The 23,499-nt window shown below is 50.6% G+C and overlaps 1 protein-coding gene across 9 annotated transcripts in view; it reads right to left on the bottom strand.

The window, feature by feature from the left end:
* Positions 1-8,354: 8,354 nt before the first annotated feature.
* Positions 8,355-23,499, bottom strand: part of R3HDM1 (R3H domain containing 1) — a 194,419-nt gene continuing 179,274 nt past the window's right edge. For 5 of the 9 annotated variants that reach the window (XM_066575148.1, XM_066575152.1, XM_066575154.1 and 2 more), the window contains 6 exons: positions 23,131-23,234; positions 20,727-20,899; positions 19,728-19,872; positions 12,840-12,922; positions 12,480-12,621; positions 8,355-9,219 (listed from right to left, as the gene is read on the bottom strand). In XM_066575148.1, the coding sequence (XP_066431245.1) occupies positions 8,852-9,219; positions 12,480-12,621; positions 12,840-12,922; positions 19,728-19,872; positions 20,727-20,899; positions 23,131-23,234 (1,015 nt within the window). In that variant the 3' untranslated portion in view covers positions 8,355-8,851. Of the gene's footprint in view, positions 9,220-12,479; positions 12,622-12,734; positions 12,923-19,727; positions 19,873-20,726; positions 20,900-23,130; positions 23,235-23,499 lie in introns of those variants that run through there. The other 4 variants (XM_066575155.1, XM_066575151.1, XR_010786309.1 and 1 more) reach the window with 3 other exon arrangements.

Here is a 23,499-nt window from a genome sequence, read left to right as displayed (position 1 = left end):
CACGTTGCACATATTGGCCAGGTTGTACGAGCAGCGTAGAGCAATAGTGGAATTCCAGCTGCAACATGGACGGCGTAGTGGTAGTCAGCCTTCCCAATTCTTTACTGAGAAGTGGGCCTGGCTGCCAGATATCTGCCAGGTCCTCAGAAACTTTGACGGGGGATAACAGTATGTCGCTTGATAGCCAGACCACCCTCATGTCTATATCTCAGCGTGTTTTGGAGGGGGAGGAGCAGGAGGAGGGGGGGGGGGGGAGAGACAGCTAGGCACACTGCAGAGGGTACCCATGCTGCTTGCCTGTCATCTGTTCAGCGTGTATGGGCTGAAGAGGAGGAGGAGGCTCTTCTTTTAATTTTTTTACAATTTTTCAAAGTTTCTAAAGTATTGATACTTTAACAGAAACCGATTTTTTTCACAGGGCTGCCTCCAGGCTCCGTTACAAATTAAGCAACAGCGAGCTGTATCTTTAAAAAATGTTTATAGGTTTCACCTGCCCTCGCGGTTGAGGAATTTTTCAGGGGTGCACTTGTACTCTTGGTAGACTAATTTTTCTGGCCCTCGCCTATACTGTTCTCAAATTTTTCCGGCCTTCCACTCATGGTACACCAATGTTACAGGGGTCCGCCTATACTTTTGCTACAGAAATGTTACTGGGGTCTGCCTATACCTTTGCTACAGAAATGTTACTGGGGTCTGCCTATACTTCTGCTACAGAAATGTTACAGGAGTCTGCCTATACTTCTGCTACAGAAATGTTACTGGGGTCTGCCTATACTGCTGCTACAAAAATGTTACTGGGGTCTGCCTATAATTTTACTACAGATATGTTACTGGGGTCCGCCTATACCTTTGCTACAGAAATGTTTCAGAGGTTCGCCTATATTCTTGCTACAGAAATGTTACTGGGATCTGCCTATACTTCTGCTACAGAAATGTTACAGGGGTCTGCCTATACTTTTGCTACAAAACTGTTAATGGGGTCCGCTATACTTTTACTACAGGAATGTTACAGGGGTCTACCTATACTTTTACTACAGGAATGTTACAGGGGTCTGCCTATACCTTTACTACAGGAATGTTACAGGGGTCCGCCTATACTTTTACTACAGGAATGTTACTGGGGTCTGCCTATACTTCTGCTACAGAAATGTTACAGGGGTCTGCCTATACTTCTGCTACAGAAATGTTACTGGGGTCCGCCTATACCTTTACTACAGAAATGTTACTGGTGTCTGCCTATACCTTTGCTACAGAAATGTTACGGGGGTCTGCCTATACCTTTGCTACAGAAATGTTACTGGGGTCTGCCTATACCTTTGCTACAGGAATGTTACAGGGGTCTGCCTATACTATGGGTGCACAAAGACTTCCCATTGCGGTGTTTTACCTGTCTGGCACAAATACACCGACTGACTTGGGTAGGGTGCAGAGTGCAGATGGCTTTCCCATTGCGGTGTTGATTGAGCTATCTGACACCTACACAGAATGAATTGTGTGGGGACACATGGATTCCCCATTGCTATGTAACTCAGGACACCTTGGGTCACACAAGGTGGAGGCTGGGACCGAGCCTGACCCTCGGCCCGCTCACATACTTCCCACACAGACTATAGCGGGTCCTGGTCATGGTTTCTTGGCCTTGTAATGCCACCTCCTGCTTGGGGTCAGGGGATCAGCACTGGGCAACATGTATTTTCTCTCATGTTACCACAGTTATCTGAGGCACTGGTTTGGGCCAAACAAAAGGAGCGTTACTGCATTAATGAGACGTTCACAGCTGTACTAGCATCGGAGTTCGCTTTATGCCCACGATTGCTGAGGGTGTGGGCAGAGGCCTATGTCCTGGGGGAAATGCAACTGTGCCAGGTTGGGCTTGTGGAACTTCTTCCTGGTTAATCCAGTCTTTGGAGCGGTGTAAGCAACCGTAACTGATTTAATGAGACGTTCACAGCTGTACTAGCATCCAAGTCCACTTTATGCCCACGATTGCTGAGGGTGTGTGCAGAGGCTGAGGTCCTCGGTGGAGTGAAACTCTGCCATGTTTGGGCACTGTAATTGCTTCATGTTTAATACTTTCCTTGGGTTCCTTTGGCTCGCCTATGCTGTGAGCGCACAAAGACTTCCCATAGCGGTGTTTTACCTGTCTGACACAAATACACTGACTGACTGACTGACTAGGGTAGAAATGTGGGCCGAGGTCTTTGGCGGGGTGAAACTCTGCCATGTTTGGGCACTCTGATTTCTTCTTGTTTAATACCATCTTTGTGCACCGACAGCATAGGCAAGCCCAAGGAACTCAAAGACTTTCCATTGCAGTGTTGAGCTATCTAACACCTACACAGAATGAATTGTGTGGGGACACATGGATTTCCCATTGCTATGCAACTCGCGGCACCTTGGGTCACACAAGATGGAGGCTGGGACCGAGCCTGACCCTCGGCCTGCTCACGTGCTTCCCGCACAGAGTATTGCTGCATTGTGGAGATGTGTAAAAGTGCTTGCACCTTTACGCCTACGTTTGCAACTCCTGACAATTTTGCGATGGAGGTGGCACGGGATTGGAATGATGATCGAACGTCAATTTATCATCAATTCTCATCAGCTATCGCCCACACTTACAAAGAGGGTCGCTGCCTGGCCCTGCCAACCCTCTGCAGTGTATGCCTCCGGTTCATCCTCATCCAGTACGCGCTTATAAATAGACATGAGGGTGGTGTGGCTATGAAGCAAGCGTGTGGCATGAGGGCAGCTGAATGCCGCACAGGGACACTTTTGTGTGCGCTGTGGACGTAGGATCATGCGGGGGGGTTGGATAGCAATGCCAGCATGTAACCCAGGAGAAGAGGCAGCGGTGTGACCCGCAGGCAGTGATTGTCCTTTGTTGGAGGTAGTGTGGTGCTTAGCTAAGGTGTGCCTTGCTAATGAGGGTTTGTCCCAAGTAAAAATTGTTAGGGGGTGACGCCAGACTCTTGCCCCCATTTTGGCTTAATAGTGGGACCTGGGAGCCTGAGATGCAGTCATGCATGCTGCCCCTGCCCTTCCCTATCCGGTTCTGTGGTGTTTCCATGACTTTCTGAGGTTTTCCAGAGTTTCACAAGTCATGAGCATCGTGCGGAGCATCGGTCATATACAAAAATGCTCGAGTCGCCCATTGACTTCAATGGGTTTCGTTACTCGAAACGAGCTCTCGAGCATCGCGGAAAGTTCGACTCGAGCAACGAGCACCCGAGCATTTTGGTGCTCGCTCATCTCTAATTACAACTTCTGTGTTCTTTAACACGTCCAAAAGCATTTCTTCCACATCAGCAGCAATCTAATCAATTCGTCTTGAAACAGTGTCATTACTCAAAGGAATTGATTTCACCATGGTGCACACGCATCAGGCCCCAGCATAGTACTGACAATTTCTTTAACTGCAGGTAACACAAGTGTTTCCCCAATAGTATGTGATTTGCCACATTACACTAATTATAAAGAGACTTTATAGGAAGCAGGGAGGCCTTTGTCAGCATTGAGAGCGGATTTTCCAAGTAGCTTGCCTACAGCGCTGCGGTTCTCAAACTGTGACTTTAAACCTTGAAAAATGAAATAGGCTTACCCACATTGTCTGAAAGCATTTTTGCAAGGTGATCACTCAGTCCCAAAGGCTTCATAGCTTTATTCGAAAATGCCTTTTCACAAACGAGGCACAAGGGAAGCTGTCCGTTTGTAGGAGAAGGGATGAATCCGTATTTTAAGCATTGATTTGAATATTGATGGCATTTCTTCTCAGCCATTTTTATAAAGTATCCTTCAAGAATGCACTGCTTATGTCGCTCTATCATATAATGATTTATGACTTATAACTCCATGACTCAGCTACAGATTAATCACACTGGATAGCCTAAAGAACAACCTAAGCCGCTGTATTCCATAATGCCGCTGATTGGCTGGAACTTTCATCTGTGTGGGTCTCTGGGAGTTGTAGTTTATATCAGTGTTCTGAAAAGACACTTGGCGTCCACTAAGACTACAACTCCCAGAGACCCACACAAGTGAAAGTTTAAAGCGGTTTTAGCCAATCAGCGGCATTATGGAATAGAGCGGGTTAGGTTGTTCTGTAGGTTATCCAGTGTTATGAAGTGTGATTGATCTGTAGCAGAGTCATGGAGTTATAATAGTCATACATTATATGATAGAGGTGTGCAGGCTGCACACAACTCCCATTACATGTAAGCGATTCATATGGAAATAATTGCCTCAGTTTTCATTGGTTTTGGATTTCAGCAAGGTATCACTACTAGAGATGAACGAGTAGCGCCTTAGCGGAGTATCCTCCCGCTCGTCTCTAAAGATTCGGGGGGCTGGCGGGGGAGAGCGGGGAGGAACGAAGAGGAAATCTCTCTCTCCCTCTCTCCCCCCCCGTAACTCACCTGTCACCCGCACAGGCAGCCGAATCTTTACAGACGAGCGGGAGGATACTCAGCTAAGGCACTACGCGCTCGAGTAGTTAGCCTTAGCGAGTATACTCGCTCATCTCTAATCACTACTGATTTTTAGAAAAATGTAGTTACTAGATGAAAACAAAAAAAAACAAACACAGAACGCCCCCCTAATGTTCCAACGCCCCCATGCTGCCCTTTTTTGTTCCACCCCCCACGTTGAGAACCACTGGTTTAGACAATGCCAAAAAGGCCCCTTCAGAGAGCCACCAAGGTTGAGAGTGACAGTATAAAAGGAGTGGGGGGAGTTAAGTGAGTTGGAGTCTGAGGAGAAAGAAGTAACATTGAGAGCAGTCAGTGTGGAGGGAAGGAGGAACATTGAGAGTCAGCAGTGGAAAGAGGTAGAGACAGGGAGATCAGGCAGAAGAAACAAGAGAAAGAAGCTAGGAGAAATAAGCAAGAAAGGAGCAAGTAGAAATGGATGGTCAAGGCCAGAGAAGTGAAACTGGAGTGTAAAGTCAGGAGGACAGAAGGGGAAATTCAACCCTAAATTCTCAAATCTAAGAATAGCGTTTCTCTGTCTTAGTTATCATCTGCTCAAGTAAATGTAATTCAAGCTGCGTAACTGCTGCAAAGCAAAGACCTCTCTCTCTCGCTGCCAATAAAGTGTTAAGGTGTTTTACCATCTAAACCTGCCTCCTGGCGTCCCTTACCTTCTACAACATCTGCACTGAGGTACTGCACTACACATTCCAGGGGCAAGGACTAGCACCCCCATTTTTGTTTAGCTCTCCACTTTTTGTAAGTTATTTATGTTCAGAATGGGTCCCTGCCCATATACATACTGCGGCACGACAAACATCTTCCCCTACCCGGCTCCGCCGGTAGCACCTTAAATAAGAACTGCCACTGTGCAGTGCTGCGCCAGGCTGCGTTTGCCATCAGAGAGGAGCAGCAGTGCCGCTGTGACTACCATCATTTTGCTGCCCCCCTCCTTGGTCTGGCCCGCTGCACTTACAGATCAGCAAGCAGAGCTGAAACAGCCTCCCCTGGTGACATCACGCACGTGGGTAGTGCCACTCTTTACTCTCATGAGAGCCCACCAACCAGGGCAGCGGTGAGCTATAGACAGCAGGAGAAGAGGAGGCCCGCAAGATCTGGATGCATCTGGGTTCACTGGCTGTCAAGAGACTGGATCTGACCGGAAAGAGTCCTAGAAAGGGTAGGTGCAAGCAGAATGCAACCCCTTTCAGCAGCAGGTGGCAGCTTCTGCATTTAATTGTTGCTGCAGAACTGAAGTGCCGCATCCAGGCCGCCCCCCCCCCCCAGTCCTCCCCTAGTGAAGAAAGACCCAAGACTTCCATTGAAAGTTGGGGTATGTAGGTTTTCTCTATATGGACTCCTGGCCGTCTAATAAAGTGTAAAGGGCAACCGGATGGGCCTAGTATAAGGAAATATTCACATGGTGGAACTTTCTGTGCGAACTCCACCTTTAAAATGTGCATCTTTCTGACCCGGTTTCCGGCACGGAAAATCAGGCTTGCCGTGTCAAGATGTGACATCACTTTACACAGAAACGCATCAGAATTCCACATGCGGATTTTTCCCATTCACAGGGCTAAATCCATGTGCGGATCCACACCAAAAACCTTGTCCGACGTGCAGATTTTCACATGGTTTTTAGCGCCAGCACATGGAACATTTTGGGCTGAATTCGAGTGTGGATATAGCCGGACCGGTGTGGATGTTCTGCAGCAATTCAGAACCAAAATCAGCACCACCAGTGTAGAAGCGGATGCAGATTTTGGTACGGATCCACAGAAGAAATCACCCCTTCAATCGAAAAGGTAAAACCTGCTGCAGATCTGCACCAAAATCTGCCATGTGTGAACGGACCCTGACCATATAAAATAAAGGAAGACCTGCTCTCTCCCTTTAATGTCCCTCTGGCTCAGCGGTCCGTGCACTTGGCTTCAGTGCTGATGATCGGTACATACATATGGCAGGAGTATAATGGTGGATACATGTTGTGGGAGCAGCCCCAGGCTCCCTTAGTCCATGATCTTCTACTAAGCACAAGATGTGATCTGACGGGGGCCCCATTTTTGACCCGTACGGTACATCCACAGGCCTAATAATTGGGGGCCAATTCATAATGTCCAACTCTACAACGCAATGGCTGTTGATTGGCTGAGCTGCGGCAATCGGAGAACCAATCAATGCAGTGCTGGATGAACCAATGCGATGGCTGTGATTGGACTGATAAGAGTGCTGCAGTGATTGGCTGAGCGCGACGCTGGAGAACCAATCAAAGCCATTACTTCCTGGAGGCGGGATTTATGAATCCCACAACCAGGAAGTGATGTTCTTCAGTCCTAGCCGCTCATACAACAGCATGGACCTCCGGAGAGCGGTGTGATGGATGTGGACCGAGCCCGCTTTGTAAGTAAAATAAGACATTCCCCGACAAGAAGACCTAGTGCCACTTGTGGGGGCAAAAATTAATATAAGACAGGGTCTTTTTTTCAGGGAAATACTGTATAAACCAGAAAAACCTGAGCAGACGAACAGCCAGAGTTTCTGTTAGTTGATGAGTGCGGCATTAAGTCACGTGACCAGTTTTCAAAGGATCAGTTTGTTTGAATCCACATTAGATGGAAGATCAGGCGATCGGAGCGACTTCCAACGAGGCCGGTCATCGGGGCTGGACTAGCCGGGGGCCAACCGTGGGTTTTTTTCTCATGTAACGGTGTGGAGAGTATACAGAGAATGGCGCGATCGAGGAAAACATCCAGCGGAAGGGGATCCTGCGGGGGGAAACAACTCCTCAGTGAAAGGGGTCGGAGGAGGATGTCAGGAATCGTTCTGACCAACAGGCTGCACAGTCAGCTGAATACAACGCTGGAGCTCCAACTAACGTGTCCGAATGCACAACTCGCCGTTCCTCCGCACGGATGGTATAACAGCAGGCGACCAGTTCCAGCGCCATTGTGTCTAAGAGAAACAGAAAGACTCCAGCGGGCAAAAGAGCGCAAAACTTGTATCACTGAGATGGAGCCAGATCTCTGTTGCTGATGGGAGGTCAGAATTTTGCACAAGCAGTATGAATCGCTGATTCCTTCCTGTCAGCCGGTCAGAACATGTCAGCACCGCCATCTAATCTGCAGGGTCTACAAGAAGCTTCCTGTCCGCAGGGGCCGGTATTCCTGCAGAACCATTACATCACCGAGTAGATCTACACCGCGACAAACTGCTGCGAATCTGAAAGATGAAGGAGCCCAACGCCACTCGATGGGGCCTGATAGATGGGCTGCTCAGTGCATGTGTACATACTTGTATGTAGGTGAGTGACTAGTTATCCAGTAACCATAGCAACAAATTTGAAACCCCAAACTGCTGAACTATTGTGCAGAATAAGGGCTCGTTCCCATGGGTGTATTGGCACAATGCTGCGAGTCTACACATTATAGCCCATTCGCTCTGCCCACGGAGATTGCGAAGGGCTGCGACTGGCATTCTGCGTGCCTGGGAATCTGACGTCACGGACGTGCGCAGTGTGATTTTTTCCAAACTCCCTGCTCTATTTGGATCCGGGGTGCGTATCGAATCGCTGTCCCCTGCAATGCATACGTGTGGACAGTGTATCATGCACAGAACAATCAAAGGCTGCTTATGATACGCGGAGGAGTAGAGCGTGCTGCGATTTATCTCTCCTGCGTAGCGATATGCAGTGTCCACGCCGGCGTGCCTGGAAGAGCCAAAGTCCATTCGCTGCGTCCTACGCAGGAAAATACGTGTGCGTAATGTGCGGCGACGCCCGTGTGAATGAGCCTCAGGGCCACGGACGCAGTACTTGGCGCTCGCTCACCTCTAACAGCGGATCCTCGCAGGCTAAATGGACTAAAAACAAGTGAAGCACACTTACAGAAATGATGATTTTCGTGAGAAACCATTTATTTACAGTGAACGCTCACAAAGCCGTAATGTCTATAAGTTAGAGGGCAGTGAAGAGGCTGCGTCGTCGCACCAGCGCCCCCTGGAGGACGAGCCGTCTCTTCAGAACAGTATAGGTCTATTATTATAATATATATCTATTATAGAGCTTTCTGTTAGTGCAGCAATAATTCCCGCCGCTCCTATTAAAGTGATGACAAAGTGCCGGCTTCACAAAAAAGAAGAGTAGAAAACAGACTTTTTTGTTTTTCGTCATTTTTTGTTTTCAGCGGGGGCATTCAGTATGAACACGGGATTTTCGTCTTTTCTGTACAAGAGAACTTTGGGTCCAATACAGAAATATAAATATAAAACAAACAGGCTAGAAAAGGGGAGGGCGGGGGGGCAGGTCGGTCCTACTGACGGCGGGTGGCTCTGCAGACTCACAAACCCCTCCGAAGGCCAACGGTCAGGTACTGCTGTCCACCCTGCGGCCCCTACTGAGAGCTGGCCCGCTCCAGGATGTGAAGGTCGTAGAGCTTTCTGCTCGTTCGAAGTCTAAACTTGTTCATTAGATGATTGTGTTCTTTCAGTGCATTCTTAGCCGCCGCCACGGTGGGGAAGGTGGCCACGATCGTGTAGGTGGAGGCCAAGTCTGAGGAGGGGCTGCCTTGTTCCGTACTCGTGTGGCTCTCCCCACTGCCGCAGTAGTGTTGATGATGTTGATGCGGGGGCTGCTGTGATCGAGGGTCCCGGAGCCACCGAATTTTAGCACCTACTTTAAAGAGTTCACCAAAAAGCATTTCTGCATCTTTGCGACTGATTCCATCAGGCAGCTCTGTGACTTCTAGGACCTTCCCGACCGCTGCAGACAGGGAGACATGAAGACATCTGCATCAGAGCAGCCACGCAGCGCACGGCGCAGGCCCAGAGGCCCTGACAACCAGCGCAGCCCTTCTTTATGCTCACCTGGCTTGTGTCCCTCCACTCACCGCCCATGGCTGATTACATGGGGACACATATATAGCACCAGAGGTGAAGAAGCTAAGGGCAGGGTGTGTGAACTAAAGAAAGGCTGCAAGAGAGTCAGCAGGGCCACAACTGCAAAGCAACGCAGCGGACATGACAAGTTGTCCCATGTAAATGGGTCGTCCGGGACCGAACTACTGATGACCTATGCTCAGGATGTTACCAAGAGTATAACAGTGGGGGCCCGTCACCCAGAATGCTGGCTGATCAGCTGCTCACCGGGCCAGTGCGCTCATGCATGGAGATGATTTCTGCAGGAAGCGGACAGCACCGTTCCCACTGTAGTGGCCAGGCTTGGTATTACAGGCCAATCACTTCAATGGGAGCTGTGCTTACAAGCCTGGCGGCTGCAGTGAGAGTGGAGCGGTCTGCTTCCTACATGAGCACACTGGCCCGGCGAATAGCTGATCAGCAAGGATTCCGGGTGGCAGATCCCTGTTGCTCGACTATTGATGGCCTATCCTAAGGACAAACCATCATTCGTTTACGACAGGACAAGGTTGTCCAGAATTAGAAAAACACACGGGCTATCTTCCAGCAGCGGCGCCCCACCTGTCCAGACTGTTTCTGTGTGGTATTGCAGCTCAGTCCCATTCATTTAAACAAAGCTGAGCGACAGAACCAGACAAAAGCTGTGGAAAGGCGCGGCGAGGTTCCTGGAAGGAGGCAGCCATGTGATCTAATCCTGGTGCAGATTTATGGGGTTTCATCCAGACATAAGGAAAGCAGTAGAAGTGTGCCGGACGGTGCCGGCGCAGAAACCCCTCTCTTTACAGCCACTACATCCGCACGATGAGCGCGGCGCCGCCCTACGGGCGCATTACAATATCGTAGTGTGCGGACTGTGAAGAGAGCGATGGCCGCATCTACAGGAATAAGGCCAAGACCAAGGCAGACGATACAAAAACATCCGGCTGCTGAACACAAGCCGGACGCTTCTGACTGGCGGCTCCAACTTCCTCCCATCATGTCCTTCCTGGTGACGGTCTGCGGGGCCCATCACCCAGGATGGCGCAAAAGATCAGCTAGGAAAGGAGGCGGGGCATGTGACCATTGTGCGGTTATTGGGGGGAGTTATGTGAACCCCTCAACAGACTAGTTGTTAAGAGGAGACCTTGAAGTGGGGGGGGGGGGTGAATCATGGAAGTGAATGAAGGGGTTGTTGAACAGTTACACCTACCTACCTGCAGTATTTACAGGATAGGCGGTAAGTGCTGAATGAACGCTGGGGCCCACCAGACTCATGATCGGTGAGTGCCCTGTGATCGGACCACCAGACACTTACTGTACCACCTATGCCGAGGATAGGCAACAAGCGGCTGTTGTTGGACAAGCCCTTTAATACTCTGGATGATGATGTGGGGGATGGGTGGCACCCTGGATATTATCTATATGCCTCTTATAATTACACCAGTCCCTCCGTATGAAGGGCATTAGTAACGGGATGACCTCCGTGTATTAGTGTGCCGATAATGGGCCCTTTCTGGCCCACAGATTGTCGGTGACCCGATGTGCCAAATGTCTGAGTGATAGATGGGATAATGGGCATCTTGGGTGAAACCTCCCGCAGGTCTGTGATGTCAGTAGAGGGCGCCGGAGGGCTCCAGTACTCGCAGACCCGACAGAGGTCCACGGACAACGCCACGGGAAGACTGCCACATTGTGCGGATGACAGAACAGATCCGAGCGGCGGCTGGAGTCAGACTCACCGCACAAACAACTGTAAGCCGTGTTCCATCCTCGGACCCCCATGTAGTGCGTTCACTGCCAGCAACAACCAACCTGGAGTACCGCTGGACACTTCAATGGAGAACAGCTGTGTTTTGTGACGAGTCCCAATTCTGTCTGGGGCAAAGTGCTAATCAACAACGTATCCGTCTGAGTTTTGGAGGAAGGGCCCGCCCTACTGCAATATCCAACCACCAGAGTCAGGGTTTGGGGGGCAATCAGTTATGACAGCAGGACAGAGTTTGCGGTAGACGGCACAATGACTGTCCGCCACCCAACAGGATGATGCTGGACTACATAGTGCAACCATCACCAGACCCTGAATGGCGTCACGATTATGGATTGGCCCGCGCGGCGGTCCCCAGGTCTCTTCCCAATAGAGCGTTCTAGGACACCATCTGTAGATGCAAAACATCACATGGCCACCGACCACCGGAATGGAGAGACCCCCCACAAGATATCCCAACACTTACTGATTGAATGCCTCACGGTGGGCGCACCTCTTACCACACCTCAACACTAAGGAATGGACTCGCTCCCATCTGCTATTGTTTATTCCGGGTGAGTCGGTACACATCGACCAAGTTTCATGAAACTCCACCAACTCCTTCTGGGTGGAGCACGTTCCATTCCCACCAGCGTATTGTGGTGAAAGAGTACCGATAAGGGGGTCTCTACTGAGTAACTTCGAGGCACCCGATACGTTTTTGGTGAAAGCAGTGGGCGAGCCACTCACTGGTGCTGTGGAGCAGCCTAGGGGCCCTTTTACACGGGACGACCTGTCAGACTCAGATGTCCAATAGGTCGTCCCAGCGATGATCACTCCTGTGCTTTTACGCCACAACGGCACAGCTCAGTGAATGGAGCGGAACGTCGGGGATCGTTCCCACCCGCCCCCCTTCACAAGAAACAGGCAGTCGCTCATAAGCAATACTGCCTGTTCACACGGGACGAGCCATGTAGAAACTGAACAACTAACAAGAAGCAAACCAATTCTTGTTGGTCATTCAGTCGGGCAGCATTTACACTGAGCGATAATCGGCCAGATCCCCGCTGCATGCAGAATCGGAATGCTTTATTGGTCCATGTGAAAAGGTCCTGAGTTGGAGCTAGAGGCTCCTGGGTAATGAGATGTGAACATCAGGACATCAAACCCAAGAGTGGCTAGATGGACTGTTTATGTGAATGCTGATGTGTTGAGATTATGTATAGTTAGCGGCCAGACGGCCAGGAGTTTAATGTCCTGTTGCTGAGCCAGACTTAAAAGATGCGGGTGTAAGACTAGGTATATACATGCAGTCAGGTTGTGGAGGCACCGAGGGGACGGCGCGGCAGCCGCAGGCACACAAGCAGCATGGTTACTCTGACCTTCTCCATCTTCCATGCAATAAATGAATGTGAATCCATGTAGAGCGCCGGACGCACCGGGGTCACCTGCTGAGAGCTCCGTGGAAGCAGCTTTCCTGGCCGTCTTTTTGCCTCTATTTCCATGCCTGTGTCCAGACTGACCCTGGAACGCGCACAAATGAGAGGGTTTATGTAGCGGCAGACGTGGCGGCGCTCAGCGTTACATTGTCTAGTCTGTATCTACAGCTATGTGCCCATGTCATATCATTCCTTTACCCCCGGTGACTTGGATCCTACGTATCTACATTACAGAACGTTATCCCCTGACGTCTTCGTTATATCCTAGATGTGAAATGTGCGATCAAGAAGACGATTATAAACCTGTTGGCTTGTTATATGTCCGTGTACTAATTGAGGAGCATTGTATTGTAATGGCTGACCGAGTAACGGATATCTGGTATCACCTGCCGGAGAGAAGAGACAAGACAACAATGAGGAGCGTCACACATGCTGCACAGAATCACAAGTACACCCCCCCCCCCCCCAAACCCTGCTGGGCGCCCCCTACAGCTTCCTGACAGCGGGTACACGCTTACATGGGAAGGGACTGTTGTAGGCGCTACTTTATAAGACGGCGTTGGCTGGGTTTACTTAAATGAAGCAACTTTCTAGTTCACTTTGCATTTCGCTTCCTTTCCTTCTTCAATATCTGATCTTCATGTCAGTGAATAGAAACATCCAGAGAACTTGTACAGCCCTCCTGCTTCTCCCATCTGAGGGGTCGCTACTATTGCAGTGGACACATTTTACAGACCGGATACGACATGAGGGCACGTTCTCAGCAGCTAGATGCAAATACATTTATAGTCACTGACAGCAATCAGAGATGTTGCGAATATTAACCCCTTAGTGACACAGTCTATTTTGGCCATAAAAGCCGTAACTCTTGCCCTTTTCCATCCCCACGGCCGGACGAGGGAGGTTTTTGCGTTGCGAGCTGCAGATGTTATTGGCCCCCTTTTTGGGTACAGATCCTGTATTGTGGAACTAATTACCTAATTTTGTGACGGCTGATAGAAACCACAAAGGCAGAATTCTATTTCCAGCCTGAATGACAATCGTCTCCTGCGGCCGCAGGATCGGGACTAAACCACAATGATCTACGGGTTTTTAGGTTTTCTCACTTTTGCAGAATAAAAACCCTTTTTTGGGCAATATACATATTTTTTGCATCCTGTGTTTTCTGTCCCGTGGCCGGAGCTCCGTGGGGGCCGCTTTTATGCCAGACGAGATGTAGTTTTCAATGACGACACTTTGGGGCACAAGCGGCTTTTTTGATCACTTTTACAGATTCTTTGGGAGGCGAAAGGAACAAAAAAAACATTTTGACTATTAAAAAAAATAAGAATGAGGAACATTGAGGCTAACGAGAGCCGACGCTGCGTACAGGTCATTATGGATGGTCTATACGGGCCCCCGGCACTGTGTACAAGTCATTAGGAATGGTTTATATGGGCCCCCGGCACTGTGTACAAGTCATTATGGATGGTTTATATGGGCCCCCGGCACTGTGTACAAGTCATTAGGGATGGTTTATATGGGCCCCCGGCACTGTGTACAAGTCATTATGGATGGTCTATATGGGCCCCCGGCACTGTGTACAAGTCATTCTGGATGGTTTATATGGGCCCCCGGCACTGTGTACAAGTCATTATAGATGGTTTATATGGCCCCCCGGCATTGTGTACAAGTCATTATGGATGGTTTATATGGCCCCCCGGCATTGTGTACAAGTCATTATGGATGGTTTATATGGCCCCCCGGCATTGTGTACAAGTCATTATGGATGGTTTATATGGGCCCCCGGCATTGTGTACAAGTCATTATGGATGGTTTATATGGGCCCCCGGCACTGTGTACAAGTCATTAGGAATGGTTTATATGGGCCCCCGGCATTGTGTACAAGTCATTCTGGATGGTTTATATGGGCCCCCGGCACTGTGTACAAGTCATTAGGGATGGTTTATATGGCCCCCCGGCATTGTGTACAAGTCATTATGGATGGTTTATATGGGCCCCCGGCATTGTGTACAAGTCATTAGGGATGGTTTATATGGCCCCCCGGCATTGTGTATAAGTCATTAGGGATGGTTTATATGGCCCCCCGGCATTGTGTATAAGTCATTATGGATGGTTTATATGGGCCCCCGGCACTGTGTACAAGTCATTCTGGATGGTTTATATGGGCCCCTCCAGTGACCGCCGCTCTGCTTTAGTGGGCTGTAACCCCCCCGGGCCGTAAAACACGCTGGCTCTGGGGATTAGAGCTGTGTGACATACGTCGGGCGCACTCAGGAGGACTCGTGGCCCCGGATGTTTAGAATCCCCCTGTGTAGCTGAGCGCTCTCACTGCGGACCGCTGCATGTGGGTCCCGGTCACATGATCACTGTTATCCAATGGATAGAAAAGGTTTAAGCTTCATCTCCCCTCCGGGATCAGATCTGTGAGCGGAGATGAAATGACCTACCTAAGGCCCCCGGACCGTGCCCCAGCTTCTGCGCATGCGCCTATCGCCAAAATGGCAGACGCATGCGCAAAAGCCGCAGATTGCAGGAGTAATTTACAATCTCCCTGCTCCTGGCTACTAAACATACCGAGAGCCTGGAGATCTCACAGGGGGCAGCGGTGAGCGATGCCTGGTCATGTGATCGCCGCTATCCAATGGATAATGGCGATGACATAAAAGACCTCCCGTTCTGGATCTGAACCATGAGGGGAGGGACGTTACTTACCTGGAGCCTCCGGCCATGTCCGCCGACGGGATCCTTATCCACGGACCTCTCCCCAGCTTCTCAAGGTGACAGACGCATGCGCAAAAGCTATGGATTGCCCGTGTAATTTACCATCTCCTTGCTCCTGGCTACTAAAGGTAACGGAGAGCCTGGAGCCGTGAGCGAGGGCCACACTGAGCACCCCCCCAGTCATGTGACCAACGTTATCCAATGGGTAACGGCAATCACATAAAAGGTAAAACAGTTGAAGTGTAATGCTCCTCTCGGTTTGGGCCCCGTTGTGCATATGGACATAATATTAGGGCCCCAATGGGCATGTTTCTGAAGACGGGACAAGCGGGGGGATCCATATTGGGGGGATCCATGTTGGGGGGATCCATGTTGGGGGGAGGGTCTTCATTCTTATATGTGCTGACATAATTGCCAAAAAAATGAAAATCTGAATTTTTTCCTTCTCCTTTGCTTCGATTCATTCAGAATCGGTGGGGTCAGAATACGCAGGACCCCCCCTAGAGGAATCCGTTAAGGGGTCCAGTTTTCACAATGGGGGTCTCTATCGTTTTGGCCGCTCCAGGGCTCTACAAGGGGGCGATGGGGCCTGAAACACCTTCAAGCAGAATGTCTGTTCTGGAAGCCACCGGCTGCTCCTCTCGGTTTGGGCCCCGTTGTGCATACGGACATAGGATTAGGGCCACAATGGGGATCTCTGAACACGGGACAAACAGGGGGATCCCCTTTAGGGTGTAAATCCTCATTTTTATGTTCATTATAGAAAATCCTGTCTTTACATATTTGTAAAAATCTGACATTTTATTCCGCCCCCCCCCCCTAAATTGCATTAACTCCTGAAGAATAACAGTGGGGTCCAAATCCTGCGGCCCCCTCAGAGAGTACAATAAGGGGCGGAGTTTATAAAATGGGGGATCTATCATTCTGACAATCTTGGCTCGGTGCAGGAAACAAAGTGTTAACAATCAATGTTAATCTGTCCGTCTCCTAAATGGTTAAAAACGGAGTATAAAAGTAAAAGTAAGATAAAACCTCTCCGCCTCCGCCTTGGCAGAATGCCCGTCTGTCTTATCCTTATTAAACGAGGCGTCCCGCCGCGGCCTGTGTGTCCAGGTTCATACAGATAGTGTGGGATGACTTGTATGTGGCGCTCACTCCCCCATCACCTAGGGGCGGGGTTTGTCATTAAGGCGGAGCTCTCAGGGAATGCATTGCGGCCCATAGTTTTTTTTCATTAAACTTTATTGTTCCCAGTTGTGTCTCCTGCTCGCACCATCATCCTGGGCTGATGTATAAAATATTCTATCGGATTACTATCTATTCTATATAAAAACGTGATTTATTGTTGTTTTTATATATATTTTTTGTAGAAGCTTCCCTGTGAGGGCATCTATTTGATTACACTTTATTTGGTCCTTCTGGCATTAAGGGGTTAAACGATAAATCCAGAACGTTTCCTTTCTTCTCAGTTTCATTATTGAGTTTAGTTTTATGGTTTCTGAGGGAATTAATTTTAATTTGTCGCAGTTTTTATTGTGTTTTTCTTTGAGTTGTTTTTCATGCCCCCTTTTTATGTTGTACCGATGTTGGCCGATCCCGATGCTCAGAAGATGATTATACGAGGTTCTCACTTGTAGAATCTTTGTACACAAGTATAGCACATGAATCAGGGGCAGAGGCAGTCGAGTGGTCCTTAAACACTCACCACTCCCGCCGCATCTCAAAAAAAGCATTTATTAAAATTCATAATTTTTGTACTAAAAAACAATTATTTTTTTTATTCTAAAAAATGTTTACTTTCGGATAACCGGAACAGCGATGGGGAGCGAAGCTCTATATGGGACAATCTGAGACCGATAGTATACCGTGGGCGTTCCATAGACGAAAGGTTCAAAACTGGAACTAGAAAAGGTCATCATTAATATCAAGAAAAACAAAAACAATCCAAAATTCACGGCCGCAATTGGTACGAAATCATTTTCTTATTTTAGTTTCATATATTAAAAATAACATCATAAATACAAAAACAGTTATTTACAACACAACGGCTGCCACCATAAAAAATGGGAAAACACCATACAGTCCATTACCACGAGCACACAGAAACGGCAGCGAAAAAGAGAACAAAAAATATAATTCATAAAAAACTGCCCAAAACAACTATTAAAGATGCTTATCAAAAAACCCTAAAAAGGGAAAAATCTATGAACAAAATAAACACAAAACACCTTCAGCGATAATATCTTTATTACAAAATGTAGTACGGACCGCAACAACATAAAAACATCATACAAAAACACTGGTCTCCTCTAAAAAATGAGCCAAACCTCGGTAAAAAACTACAAAAACCCTAGAATTATTTCAGAAAAAGTAGAACGATTGGTAACAGTTTGGGTCCATCAAAGCAGAAAAGAAACAAACAATCCATCTAAAGAGAAAACTAAAACAATTACAGGAGGTTCAGATGAGACGGCAAGAATGTAAGTGATGTACAAATGTGTGTCACCAGGAAAGTAATGTGCAAAAAGGGGGGAAAGAAAAAACGGGGTCTATTCAGTAGAACGCCCTTCGGCTTGTGATACATCGGGATCGGCCAACATCGGTACAACATAAAAAGGGGCATGAAAAACAATTCAAAGAAAAACACAATAAAAACTGCAACAAATTACAATGAATTCCCTCAGAAACCATAAAACTAAACTCAGTAATGAAACTGAGAAGAAAGGAAACGTTCTGGATTTATCGTTTAACCCCTTAATGCCAGAAGGACCAAATGAAGTGTAATCAAATAGATGCCCTCACAGGGAAGCTTCTACAAAAAATATATATAAAAACAACAATAAATAACCTGTTTTTATATAGAATAGATAGTAATCCTATGGAATATTTTATACATCAGACCAGGATGATGGTGTGAGCAGGAGACACAACTGGGAACAATAAAGTTTAATGAAAAAAACTACGGGCCGCAATGCATTCCCTGAGAGCTCCGCCTTAATGACAAACCCCGCCCCTAGGTGATCGGGGAGTGAGCGCCACATACAGGTCATCCCACACTGTATCTGTATGAACCTGGACACGCAGGCCGCGGCGGGACGCCTTGTTTAAGAAGGATAAGACAGACGGGCTTCCTGCCACGGAGACGGAGAGGTTTTATTTTTACTTTTATACTCAGTAATCCAGCCGGACCGTGCCTGCAAACACGGTGCAAGGGTATCCCCGGACGCCGCTCCAAAAAGAAGCATGGAGAAGCAACAAACTCGCTGAAGGCAAACATGGACAACAGCTGCAGAGGGGTGAACTCCTTCACCACCCGATTAACCCTTCTGGCACCGGGTAAGTCCACCCCTCATTTAGCTATAAAAGCATTTTTAAACTGCAAGTGAGGCGCATTTTAAAGTACATTTTCTAAATGGTTAAAAAATACTGAAGTTTTTGCAATGTGCTTCCAGAATAAAGTAAACGGATGGGGATATGTATCTTATCAAACATTTTTCAGAATCCCTGGGATCTGCAGAACCTTTACAGAGTTATTCTATGTTAAAGTGACATGTCTGGTTTCCAAAATTTGGCTCCCTCACTAAGGCGCAAACAGACTTGGTCACCAAGGGGTTAAACAAAGAGGGTAGAGTGCACAAAAAAGTTGCTTTGTTTGACAGTTTTTTAAAAAACTTTTTACCACTCTGTAGGGGATCTGAACCTGCGATGCTATGAACTATCTGAGAAGACACTGCAGTTCTTCTCTACTGCAATGTATTCTTGCTATTCACAGTGATCAAAGGCCATGGCAGACCCGGACACCAATGACAGGTGTCTGGTTGCCATGGCAACCCATCGGCCCTCGGCGATTATATAGTGGACGGCCGAGGATGTCACAGTGCCCTCCCTCTGTGATCAGCATTGCTCACAGCATATAAGGAGTTAACAGCAGGGCTCTGTGTTCTCACCAATCCCCGCTGTTGCAGCAGGAGTCCGGCTGTCAGTCACAGCCAGCTCCCGCTGCAGATGGTATAGCTTCTGAGCCAGCCCCATCTACAGGATGCAAGTTTACATCTATTTGCAGGAACCTTTTCCCAGCCAGGGTGTAAACTTGCATCTTGGGGTGGTAAGGGGTTAAATGGGACCTGTCATGTTGTAAAGTCAGCGGGGCCCCCCTACAGCTCTGCACCTGTGGCCCTGCTGACCATTGCGGCTGTCTTCTTTACATTTCCCCACTTCCAGCGCTGTGAATGTGTCAGTGGGTGACGTCCGACTGCCAGTGAGGTGTGATGTCACCCACGGACAGCGAGTGGTGGGGACGGCCTACTTGACACATTCACAGCGCCAGGAGTCGCTACAGAGTATCAGAGAGGCGATAGTCTGCAGAGCTGTGTGTGCATCCCGCCACAACGACTTCCTAACATGGCAGCTCCTCTAGTTCTTTCTGCCCACTCGGCGGACGACCCTTACAAAGCGGCGGCATCTTACCTTGTCCTGGAGCAAACGGTCTAGAGAAATGTGGGACTAGAGGGAGAGACGATAAACCCGAGCGGATGTTCTTCATGTTGGTTATTTGGACAGGAACCGGCGACTGGTTGGGCGAGGTGATGGGACTGCCGAGATGGGAGCTGTGCTGCAGGAGGGACCAAGAAGAGGCTTCACTGCCATGCATCATCCGTGGAGGAAACGGCACAGTCATTAGCGGGCACTGAGGGGGAGGACGCCCGTCGAGCCACGCCCAGTATCCCAGCCTGTGACCAATCAATGGCGCAGCATGCTTTGTACGGCGCAGTGTGGGCGCCCGTTGCTGCTGCCATTCCCACTACATGGCCTACTCTCTCCGCTGGTGCTGATCCAAGGCACAAAGCAATAGAAGCGGCGCCAACCGTCCGGTGTGAAGAGAAGCTGCCTTGGCGCGGCTTGCCGTACAGAACGGACTTTATTAGAGCTACGAACACTCCTACCTGCCACTGGATGACCCAGCTAAACCCAGCGCCAGTGGTAAGTGTGTGTTGGCACAGGGCGCACCACGGATGGCTCGGCAACCAAAGCATGTGACCACCAAAGGCCAATGGGGATGACAAATCATTACGGGAATTTGCCCGGCATCGCAGCAAGAACATGTGACCGCCAATGAAGCCAGCGATTAGCTGCAGTGGTCACTGGCACAGTCAGGCACGCTATGGCCTGCAGGGGGCACTAACGCCAGAACGCCGGGGGGCATTTCCTCTACCTTGGCCCTGTTTAGTACATGCTATCTAGTGTCGGCAACAGGTTAGTCCTACAATGAGCAGCCCCGATTCATAGACCGAAGAGCCGGCGCTCCGTGGACACCAGGCAGCACGGCGTTTAGCAGGCGCTGCGGTCACATGACATGTCCGCAGCGCATCAGAGGAAGTGGAAAACAAATGGCGAATGGATGTTATAAGCATGAGGAGCTCTAATCCCAAACCACTTCCATAAGTGCCCCATCCCCCGCTCACTCACCTGAGCAGAAGGGTCCAGGCTTCCGTACTCGGCCACTTTATGAGCCCTCTGGTGGTCACAATAATATTTATTTGGCTTCCATTGAGGCGGCGAATGTGTTTGAGGTGGTGGGTTGTTCGGAACATTTAGCTGCATCATTACCATTCCACCAGGAGGGGGCGCTGCCGGAATAGCTGAAACAATCCAAGGAGAAGGTAGAATAAATCCAGCGCCCTGAATGCGTTACATCGCTGCGGCTGTGACTACTCCGGGGAGCGGTATCTCTGCCGCGGCGTCACCTGTAGGTCGCTGCGGCTGTGACTACTCCGGGGAGCGGTATCTCTCCTGCGGCGTCACCTGCAGGTCGCTGCGGCTGTGACTACCCCGGGGAGCGGTATCTCTCCCGCGGCGTCACCTGCAGGTCGCTGCGGCTGTGACTACTCCGGGGAACGGTATCTCTCCCGCGGCGTCACCTGCAGGTCGCTGCGGCTGTGACTACTCCAGGGAGCGGTATCTCTCCCGCGGCGTCACCTGCAGGTCGCTGCGGCTGTGACTACCTCGGGGAGCGGTATCTCTCCCGCGGCGTCACCTGCAGGTCGCTGCGGCTGTGACTACTCCAGGGAGCGGTATCTCTGCCACGGCGTCACCTGCAGGACGCTGCGGCTGTGACTACCTCGGAGAGCGGTATCTCTCCCGCGGCATCACCTGCAGGTCGCTGCGGCTGTGACTACTCCAGGGAGCAGTATCTCTGCTGCAGCGTCACCTGCAGGTCGCTGCGGCTGTGACTACTCCAGGGAGCGGTATCTCTGCCGTGGCGTCACCTGCAGGTCGCTGCGGCTGTGACTACTCCAGGGAGCGGTATCTCTGCCGCGGCGTCACCTGCAGGTCGCTGCGGCTGTGACTACTCCAGGGAGCGGTATCTCTGCCGCGGCGTCACCTGCAGGTCGCTGCGGCTGTGACTACTCCAGGGAGCGGTATCTCTGCCGCGACGTCACCTGCAGGTCGCTGCGGCTGTGACTACTCCAGGGAGCGGTATCTCTGCCGCGGCGTCACCTGCAGGTCGCTGCGGCTGTGACTACTCCGGGGAGCGGTATCTCTCCCGCGGCGTCACCTGCAGGTCGCTGCGGCTGTGACTACTCCGGGGAGCGGTATCTCTCCCGCGGCGTCACCTGCAGGTCGCTGCGGCTGTGACTACTCCGGGGAGCGGTATCTCTCCCGCGGAGTCACCTGCAGGTCGCTGCGGCTGTGACTACTCCAGGGAGCAGTATCTCTGCTGCAGCGTCACCTGCAGGTCGCTGCGGCTGTGACTACTCCAGGGAGCGGTATCTCTGCCGTGGCGTCACCTGCAGGTCGCTGCGGCTGTGACTACTCCAGGGAGCGGTATCTCTGCCGCGGCGTCACCTGCAGGTCGCTGCGGCTGTGACTACTCCAGGGAGCGGTATCTCTGCCGCGGCGTCACCTGCAGGTCGCTGCGGCTGTGACTACTCCAGGGAGCGGTATCTCTGCCGCGACGTCACCTGCAGGTCGCTGCGGCTGTGACTACTCCAGGGAGCGGTATCTCTGCCGCGGCGTCACCTGCAGGTCGCTGCGGCTGTGACTACTCCGGGGAGCGGTATCTCTCCCGCGGCGTCACCTGCAGGTCGCTGCGGCTGTGACTACTCCGGGGAGCGGTATCTCTCCCGCGGCGTCACCTGCAGGTCGCTGCGGCTGTGACTACTCCGGGGAGCGGTATCTCTCCCGCGGAGTCACCTGCAGGTCGCTGCGGCTGTGACTACTCCGGGGAGCGGTATCTCTCCCGCGGCGTCACCTGCAGGTCGCTGCGGCTGTGACTACTCCGGGGAGCGGTATCTCTCCCGCGGCGTCACCTGCAGATCGCTGCGGCTGTGACTACTCCAGGGAGCGGTATCTCTCCCGCGGCGTCACCTGCAGGTTGCTGCGGCTGTGACTACTCCAGGGAGCGGTATCTCTGCCGCGGCGTCACCTGCAGGTCGCTGCGGCTGTGACTACTCCAGGGAGCGGTATCTCTGCCGCGGCGTCACCTGCAGGTCGCTGCGGCTGTGACTACTCCAGGGAGCGGTATCTCTGCCGCGGCGTAACCTGCAGGTCGCTGCGGCTGTGACTACTCCAGGGAGCGGTATCTCTGCCGCGACGTCACCTGCATGCGGTGCGCACCATTCAAGCTTGCAGGAAAGAAAAGATATAGTGACAAATTTAGAATCATGAGCCGCGCAGCGCAGAACAACGGCGGCGGATCGCAGCTGCAGGCGCTCACAGCAGATTACCTTTAAAGTGGTTGTTCAAAGACAGAAAAAGGGACCTTTTTCCAGAACCGCGCCACGGTCGCCCACAGGTTGTGTCTGGTATTGCTGCTCATACCGATTCAAGTGAATGGGACAGCGCCGCGATACCAGAATGCCATAGGTACCTGCACACGGAGGAGCCGGCAGCGGCTGGGAGCTGCAAGGAGACGTCGTCCTTGTGAACTGCATCTGGTCAGATCCTGGGTGCTGCATGTACCCCACCGAGGAGCTGCAAGAGAAGAAGCACCGGCTGTCCTAAAAGCTGCATGTCATACACGGCTACGGCACAACATGGGGACAGCACACATACACGGCTACGGCACAACATGGGGACAGCACACATACACGGCTACGGCACAACATGGGGACAGCACACATACACGGCTACGGCACAACAGGGTGACAGCATACATACACGGCTACGGCACAACATGGGGACAGCACACATACACGGCTACGGCACAACATGGGGACAGCACACATACACGGTTCAC

This window comes from Eleutherodactylus coqui, chromosome 8 (genome assembly GCF_035609145.1).
Source record: "Eleutherodactylus coqui strain aEleCoq1 chromosome 8, aEleCoq1.hap1, whole genome shotgun sequence".
Classification (NCBI taxonomy): Eukaryota; Metazoa; Chordata; class Amphibia; order Anura; family Eleutherodactylidae; genus Eleutherodactylus; species Eleutherodactylus coqui.
Note: the sequence above shows the minus strand (reverse complement) of the source record. Positions and strands in the feature narration are given on the sequence as shown.